The following is a 9,197-nucleotide window of genomic DNA, read 5'->3' on the forward strand; positions in this document are numbered from 1 at the left end:
ATGAACGGAAGAGATTTTTGGTCAACTGGTTAGTTTTATGTAAAATCGCGGCAAATTAGTTGCCTTCTCACTATTAGGATTAGGCATACATACCACAATAAAATAAAGAGTAAAAACAAGAAAGTGAATTCAAGATACAAGATTTATCGTGGTTTACTATTAAACTAAGGCATAACTTAAGGGCAACATCCAGCAGATGATTCCATTATAATTAGCACCTCCCATATCCTGTTACAATTCTCAATTATAAGAGAAAGTATTACACACACACATATGTAAATATTTATTCATGTGTTTAAGCCCAAGCTACTAATAAAATTCGAGCTCAATTATAAAAGTCCTCTTGCGTCACGAGAGTGTTATCCCCTTGCAACTCCCGCCGGGGTGGCTCTAGGACCTCCACCCGCTCATCGGGAAGTGTGGCCCTCGTGTCTTCTCGAGTCCACAAAAGTCAAAACCGAGAGCTCGCTACCGGTGCCTGGGTCCCTTATGCCCCGGTCGGGTCCATCGAGGCTGGGCTTAGGACATTGGTGCTCGTGCCCGGATCTCGAGGACAATGCCCGACAAGTCCTCAGTGACCATGCTTGGTTCCATTGAAGCAGGTCCAGGGCTCCGAAATGGCCCGGCCTGGGTCGCCAACACCCACGACCGGTTCATTAAGGCTGGGCCCAACATATATATCACAAGATTCTAACGTTTGAAGGGCACAAATACATGCTCTATCATAGAAGGCTAATTGTGTGCCACTCGGCTCTCGGCTTGGTGATTTAGGATCGAGAAGTGTTGGGAAATGAAATATCGGGGTCGAGGGCACTCGGGTAATTGCTGGCTTTTGCAAATGAGATTGATCCATCTCTTTAAATAATGAGTATGTTGGGAACCAAGACCTTTTCCTTAGGTGCATTCCAACCGGTCGGTTTATAGTCGTGTCTCCATACATTGCTTGAGTCCGATGACAAAGGATGTTTCTTGTCTGAAACTACATGATCTTTCTAGGTGGAAGTACAAAATGAAGCAGGCTATCCACTTCTTTTCATCTCCTTTGGAAGTTCACTTTTGCAATGGCACAGGCGAATATAGACGTGAAAATGAGCGGAAAGGCCAAAAGCACGATGGCTACGACATATAGTTGATCGTAGTGATATCCAAAGTAACTTTCCAGGAAGGCGCTGATCGTCGACTGTTGTCCATGAACTGTGATCTCTTTATGAATGTCTCCGTATTGCGAGCTAAGCAGACCTCTCAGTGACCACGCGTTCGGACATATTCGGTAACACCAATGCCACCACACCGGAATATCCTGCCGCAAGGGATGGAAAAAGATTAGATGTGTTGAGTCACAACTAATATCCATGACTCAACGTGACAGATATGCTTCCGTCGCTCCTTGATGGGGTTGCAAAAGTTGAATTAGAGACTTACGGGTCCGGGAATGAGGAACCCAGAGAATAGACTGAAGAGGTTGTAAGAAAAACTCGCGAACAATGCAGCCACTTGGTACGTCGGTGTCAGCGAAACCAGCATCATTCCGAAGTAGTTGTAATAGAGCATTGTACAAAACATAATGTAGAAGTACCAAAAGACTTTGTAGAACGAGACGTAGAAACCTATGGCAGGGAATGTGATCAGCACAAACAGAACCGCTTGCAGGAATATGTATGGAATTTCGATAACCACCTGCAACATACTTGAGGGGCATGATATCTTCGTTAAGATACGGAAGAACAAGAAATATATCAGTAATGAGTCCGGAGAATAAATAGTGAAGGAGCATGAATCAGTGACCTGAGCAAATGAATAGGACCACGACGAGTACATTCCTGCGAATCTTTCCCTGTAGACAACGATACGCTCGGTAGCAACAAATGGCAGAACTGAAGTGCTGTTGCCTACCCCCGTGAATTGCAAAAAGATAAACATCGATCCAAGTATGTTGAGAAGATCCTGCTCGTCATTTCTTCAAAACAAAGAATCATGTTTGAGCATCTTAGATGGTGAGTTTTACAAGCTCCTAATCCTGATGTTTGACAAGCTACAAAAGATTTTCCCCGGACTAAGTAGGTTAACGAACAACAACTTACATTTCCTTTCCTTTCTGCCAAAGGAGAGCGGCACACAACAAGGAAGACGCTGTAATGAAAAGCGGGCGCACCAGGTTGTATTTAGGGCTTCTCCAGTAGGTTAAATGTTGTTTCCACAAGCATGTTTTGAACTGCTCCCAACTATTTTGCGGGAAGCGTGCAGAGAAACATGTTTCTTTTGTGCCAGGTGCCGGCAAACTTAGTTCTCTAACTAGTTCTTGGTTCATCCTACAGAGATCAACAAAATACATCAACAGACATCACTCATACCCCGTAGCAAGCACAAGAAGCATCATTTATGAGCACATGTTGTCATTTTCTGGGCAGCACTCCAAGTTAGAATCACATGAGAGACAGATTTTACAAATTGTGTGCCCAATGAGCACATAATGCATGCTTAACATGTGCTTTGAACATTCTTCTAATGTGTGCTTACCTGCACTGATCAGACTCCTTATAAATGACGCTGTAGTCTATACCAAGTTGAGATTCTAGCGAAGGACTAGTGATCTCCAGCATCCACGTTGCAGGGTTGTAATTATCCTTGATTTTTGGCACTCCAGGAATACTCTGGACGAGGGAAATACACGGATTCATTAGTCAAGCTATCTTAATTCAGTTTAAGTTTTTTCGTCTCCAGTGTAGTACCTGATAAGACCAATAGTTTAGGCATTGGTTGCAGCTTATAATAGAAACAATTCATAATTAATGACGTGCAAATTATGAAAGAGAAGTAAAATTGAAGAGCTCACGCCTGAGATGTAACACTTACCTCAAAATATTTAATAAGCTTGTTTGAATGCTCGCCAAGCTCTCCAGAGTATATCATTTGACCCCCTCTTTTCAACAGGATCAGCTGCATTGTTTATCAAATGCGATGTGTTTCAGTCATGTTCTTCTCAGTTATTAATGCACCTAAGGAAAATATGTGGAGTGAGTTGTGCATCGTGCAAGAGCTGACATGTGAATACGATGTATACCGAAACTCTATTGTCTAAGCATGTAATTACAGCAATTAAAATAAACTGTTGTAGGAATAAACACATTAGCAAGTTACCTCGTCAAAAGCCTCAAATATGTCAATGCTTGGCTGGTGAATAGTGCACACAATTGTCCTCCCTGTGCTAACAATATTCTTCACGACTCGCATTACAATGGCGGCTGCTCTGGCATCAAGACCAGAAGTAGGTTCATCCATGAATATGATTGACGGGTTAGAAACAAGCTCCACTGCTATAGTCAGTCGTTTACGCTGCTCAGTTGATATACCGGTCACACCAGGAACACCAACTATAGCACCTTTTATATCATCTAGCTCAATCATTTCGAGTACTGCAGCCACAAATTCCTGATTGACAACATACAATTTAGTTTATGCAGATTTAGCTACTAACTAGTGCAAAATTTCATCACTCAACATGTGACGCGAGACCAAATTTTATTTTTTCGTGCTTCCTAGACATCAGCTAATTATAGAGACATACCCTACTGCCAGCCATCACTACAAAATGACTAGATAGCATATTCGGTGTATTTGAAGAAATTCTGACTGCCATTCAGAATGTCAACAACTTTTATCCAACAATTAGTAAAGAATTGAAATTCTCGTCTCAAAATGTGATGTACAAAAAACTTCCGGTTTTATCCACTCATTGAAAGCTTTGATGCTGAATTTGTTTGTTGCAAGTTCTGGTCCTGCTCAAAATATCAAGAAATAGAGCATTAAAATGATTGCCATATTCTATCCAGATGAAGAAATCTTACGGCTCTCGTATTTTTGTCAGTGTGGGCCGGCAACCTTAACCAAGCTGAGTATGCCACCGATTCCTCAATTGTAACTTGTGGAGAATGTATGTCGGTTTGCTCACAGTAGCCAGATATTCTGGCATATGTGGCTTGAACTTTAGGATACCCTCCAACCTTTATATCTCCTTCGACAGAACCACCAGTTTTCCTTCCCGAAAGAACATCCATCAATGTTGTTTTCCCAGCTCCACTAATGCCCATCAATGCCGTTAGGACACCGGGTCTGAATGCTCCGGTAATATCTTGGAGAAGTTGTAGTCTTTTCTCTGGGAAACCTTGTTCTCTCAGTTTCTGGGAAACATTGGAGGTTCTGTTATGCCAATCATTACTTTACATGACGGGCACAACAATACTGATGTTCAGCAACTGAAATGCCTCACCTTGTTTGGCTTGATGAAGTACCGAACGTTTTCGAATGTTAAAGTCGTGGGTTCAAATGGTAAAACCATCCCTATACAATTTCAAAATTGCAATTGTCATTGGTGCCTAAGGTAAGATAACCTTACCTTAAACTTTTCACTAGTACTCACTAATGACTGATGTCCACCTTTCTTTTGCAGTTTTGCTGATTTTGGAAAGAAGACAATTGACTAACTGCTTATGATTCTTCTCACCTCTAATTTTTGTTTCTGTGGTATCTTTGTTTGCCACCTGCTCCCCTGGAGTAGGATGGCCAATGTCTCTGTCCTTATCCAGCTGGGAGTGCTTCTTACTGGAGACAACAGCTCGAGATCTACTTGGAGCTGTGATTAGCCAACAAATGCACATTTTTTGGTGAAAAAATGTCAACCTGCTGAGAATATTCTTAGGTTGCATTTTCTATTACCTCTAGAAAAACTCAGAGCGCAGGTGAACCCAATGTTGAAAAACAACCAGAATCCAATCAATGACCCAACTGATATCCAGTAAAAATAGTCACTAAAATCTAAACCACGCTGTTTGAGCACTTGTTGCCCCAAAGTGCCATTAAGAGATGAAACCTGCAAAGGATAATTAAGCCTGTTAAATGCTAAACACAGCCATCTTCATGCGAAATCCATTCATGATGGTTTGTTCTTCAAGATGTCACCTTTTGCCACCTCGGAGCAAGAAACTCATTAACTGAAGCACCTATTTCTGCATATGACAATGGAGATAACCAGAATCCCCACTTCAACCAACCTGGCAGAGAAGCTGCAGACAGAAGGTTGCTAAGTTCCTGTCACTTTTCTAAAGTCACTACCATTGGAACCGGTAAAACTGAACTTACGTTTTGAGATGACAAAGCCACCGAACAAAAACAAAACAAGTAAAGAGAATAAACTGCAAATTGCTGCGACAGGGGGATTTCGAACCACGGAAGCTATCAATCGGAACATTGATAGTGATACTTGATGCAATAGGAAGAGCAGGATGAATTGATAAAAGAACCTGACAGTCAACAAAAAGTTGGAAGTGAGAATGGCTAAAATCCTTATCAGCTCTCTGATATAGTGAATGTCAGAATTACCTCTGTGGCTCGGGACTATAACCAACTCCATAATAGGTAATAGCTGTCCACAGAAACGCATCAAGTAAAGAGAATGGAATTTTCAGTATGGCTGCTGGAATGGTATAAGCCCATGCAGGATAGAAAAAAAAATCTCGTTGCTTGTAAAAGACACTAAGTCTAGAAACAGTCATTGCCAACTCCTGAATGCCAATAACCACGAGTCGGATGAGAGCGTAATACAGGGAACCCATGAAAAGATCTGCATGCACCAAATCGAGTTTCATTCGTGGGCGCCAGAAGACGGTCACTGTTATAACTGCAACGACCACAATCTGCAAAGAGAAACCACCAACTCAATGAATCCCGCATACATCACTCATTAACCATGTGTTGTGACTGCACATTTTGAGTCCCAGCAGGCAACTACCTGTGCTGATTTGAAGACATGAAAGAACCAGTTGCGCTTCATGAGGAGCCATTCTCTCGAAAGGCACGCTTTGAACAACTCCCACTTTTTTAACGAGTAAATTCCGAAAGATAAGGCACTTCCGTGAAGCTCAGTTTTCTTGAAAGGCCTGGCAAGTTCCTCATCTAGGTTCTTTCCCATTGGAAATTCTTTAAACATCCTTGCAAACGTGCTTGGAGATATGAAATTATAAGTCCGATCTTTGTGATGCCAGTATTGTGCCTGGTCCTTTTTAGAAACTACCTGCCAAGAATTCCCAATATCAGATGTTATTGCTAAGCTTGCACAGGCTGCACACATCGCTTTAGTAAATGAGAGTGCATACCTCTTGAAGAAAGTCAGCAATGCCTTTTCTGGTCGGGCAATTGAAACCACAGTGTCCAAAGAACTCGAGAACATCGGTCCGAGGCCCATGGTACACTTGATGTCCCTCTGCCATTAGAATTATGTCATCAAAGAGATCAAAAGTTTCAGGTGTTGGCTGAAGAAGCGACACCAAAATAGTGGATTCTGTTATGTGTGCCAATTGCTGCAAGCATGTAATGGTCCGAAAGGTAGTGGAGCTGTCCAAGCCATTTGATATCTCGTCCATAAATAACACTCTCGCCGGACCAATTATAATTTCCCCTGGAAGAGAGACCACTGTGAACGATCTGTACTGAAGCCTAAAACTTCCAATGTGACATTTGAACCTGTTCCTATAAGTTCCTCATCATTTGCTGAGAAATTCACGTAATACTTACCAGTTGTGAGCCTTCTCTTTTCACCACCAGAAATTCCTCTGTTCATGGCATCCCCTACAACTGTATTTGCACAGATGTCAAGTCCAAGAACCTGAAAAGGCGAAAAATGATTACAATACAGTGAAAAAATATTCGTGAAAAATATATTTCATAATTCATCTTCTCACTGCAAAAATTACCTTCAATATGTAGTCCGTTTGGAGTGTCCTTTTCAATCCTCCTATTGATATTGCCTGTTCATATTGCATAAAATCATCAGAAACTGGAATTTGCCAATCGCCTCAGTAACTGGAAAATGTAAAAAAGGAAAAAATTCCAACTTTGTGCCAACATTAACCTTCATGTATGTGTCTATGCTTGGCTCTGGATTAATTCCTGCTTGCTTCTCCCTTTTACTAACTTCTTTCAATATGTCTTCACCCAAAGGCAACACAAATAGGATCAGAAATGATCACCGGAATAAACAATAACTTCCAGGTTGGAGAATAAACTGGTACCTGCCCTTCCTCCAATGCCCTGACATCGAGCAGAGAAGTCAAGCGTCTCCCTCACAGTCATCTCTGAAATATGCAGATCATATTGGCTTATATAGGCTGAAGTCTTCTGAGGAACAAACTCATTCAGCTTGTAACCATTGTAGGAAATCTCTCCCTTGACCTTGATCATACATCATTTTGTCAATTTCGCCAATCTTACTTATATGCATAATCATTTACGTCTCGATATAGTTTGAGTGTAGAAGCTATTCTCGTCAGTATGGAACATCTACAATAGACTGAATACCGAAAAGGTAATACCTTGAGCAATTTCTCTGATTTGCCTGCTAATGCTTGTAATAAGGTGGTCTTTCCGCATCCCGGTGGACCTAGCAATAGTGTCATCCTGCAACAACTCCTAGAGATGTAGATTATGCCGCATAGCAGCATCATAGAAATGAGCTTGTGAATCTAAATCAGTACATATGCTAAGCTAAGCTGTAATACTAACCTCGCAGGCTTAAGGACACCGCTAATGTTCTTGAGAATTCTTGTCCTCTTCCCCTGATACCTGCGGCCAACCTTATTTGTTGGAGCCTGTCACAGAGAAAAATGGATCATGGTTCCTGTGCTTATGTCCTATCATTTTTACCAGGATGGATTACAATAGCTTGATGGAATACAGAAGCAGTTCCATGAGCTAATAAATTTGATATCCAATAAGCCAATTCAAGATAGTAAAAATCCATTAGAAAGAGTTGTATTAATCTGTTGCAATTTTAAAGTAGTTGCAGCTGGATTTTCCGTGGGTTTCAATAGGAATTTCTCTTGCAAAAATGTCGCACCCCATCGACGTATGATAAGCGAGAGATTTGAAATTAGGTTTTTTTAAGGTATGTCCCATTGAGACATGGATGTTCTAAAGCTGCCAATTTTCTAACAGTAGGATCCATCAGCATCGCGTGGCCAGTTCGCTGTCCTTCTCTAATGTCTCAAAAATGACTTCCTTTGAAGTTCCAAGCTACAGAAAGTTTCAAAAGTAATAGGCTGTGATATACAAACATACTGCTTAGTGTTTACAACATAGAATTTGTTCTTTGACTTCGATAAATCTTATAAACCTCAGAGGAGAGGGAAGAAGATAGAGAAGAAAATCGCACGTAGAAGATGGACTTGATTGCGTGCCAAAGAGTTGGGATGTGTTCTCCATGAACGGATTTGCTATCTGCTTCTATGCACAGATTCTGATATCTCACTTCCACGGTCGGCAATTCAAGGCCCACTCTAAACAATTAAATATCAAATTAGCTGCACTTTGGCGTATAGAATAATTCAAGAAAACATGATGGTCATCTGATGTCTGCCTTTTACTAGAACTGTAACGTTAGAGCAGGTACAAAATCATAAAATGCCTGCCTCTGCACTCGATCACGGAGCTTCTGGAGAAGCCCGAGATTGTCCTCTTCGATCGTCTTTAACAGGCCGTCCACGAACAACCGCCTCTCCGAGTCCCTGAGCTTTGCCACGTCCACCACCTTGCGGTTGAGCACTGCCGCCCTCAGCCGCTGGAACGTCAGCAGCCTCTCGATCACCGCCTGCTGCAGCTCCAGCTCGTCATCCTCACGCCGACGATCCTCGCCGAACATTGATGGCGTCTGGTCCTCTGAATTAGCGACACCGCTGAAGCTACTGGAGGTGCGGTGGCGCAGCGACAAAGAGAGGCTTTGGCTTTGTATCCGCTCAATCTCGGTGAGCTCAATCCTCATAGACGTGGCTGGCTGGTTGGTCATCGGGGACGACTGTGCCATTTCGATTGTTTTGATCTTTTTCGCCAAATGCCGGTGAACTTTCTTATATAATGTGATCAGAAACATTAGTACGTCTGCATCATTATAGCTGGGAAAAATAAGTTTTGCGACCCCCATATCTCAAGTCAAAGATCTCGGCACATATAATGAATGTGAATTTGGTGCTTGCGTAAAGGCATGCTCGAGGTCTAGTTTAAGTATTGAGAAAAATGACAACATGATGGCCATCTGATGTGCATATAATGTGCAAGCTAGGCATTTACATGAAGATTGAGAACGGTTTCTGATGACTTTGTACTGTATGAACAGGCATTATCAAATAGGAGGACTGCAAGAATTACCAAGT

The 9,197-nt window shown here is 41.9% G+C and overlaps 1 protein-coding gene across 1 annotated transcript; it reads right to left on the reverse strand.

Moving 5' to 3' along the window:
• Positions 1-1,033: 1,033 nt before the first annotated feature.
• On the reverse strand, positions 1,034-8,327 carry LOC125315815 (pleiotropic drug resistance protein 3-like). Its single transcript, XM_048281688.1, has 22 exons — positions 8,204-8,327; positions 7,555-7,640; positions 7,365-7,449; positions 7,065-7,224; positions 6,905-6,981; positions 6,747-6,800; positions 6,568-6,658; positions 6,150-6,451; positions 5,786-6,067; positions 5,377-5,690; positions 5,137-5,297; positions 4,957-5,060; positions 4,714-4,867; positions 4,268-4,338; positions 3,846-4,178; positions 3,139-3,429; positions 2,854-2,937; positions 2,518-2,651; positions 2,082-2,309; positions 1,786-1,957; positions 1,423-1,677; positions 1,034-1,300 (listed from the first exon to the last, which is right to left on the reverse strand). The coding sequence occupies exons 3-22, from the start codon at positions 7,446-7,448 to the stop codon at positions 1,034-1,036; spliced, it is 3,618 nt and encodes a 1,205-aa protein (XP_048137645.1). The 5' UTR covers position 7,449; positions 7,555-7,640; positions 8,204-8,327.
• Between the last annotated feature and the right edge of the window lie 870 nt (positions 8,328-9,197).

The sequence above is a fragment of the Rhodamnia argentea genome, chromosome 7 (genome assembly GCF_020921035.1).
Source record: "Rhodamnia argentea isolate NSW1041297 chromosome 7, ASM2092103v1, whole genome shotgun sequence".
Taxonomy (NCBI): domain Eukaryota; kingdom Viridiplantae; phylum Streptophyta; class Magnoliopsida; order Myrtales; family Myrtaceae; genus Rhodamnia; species Rhodamnia argentea.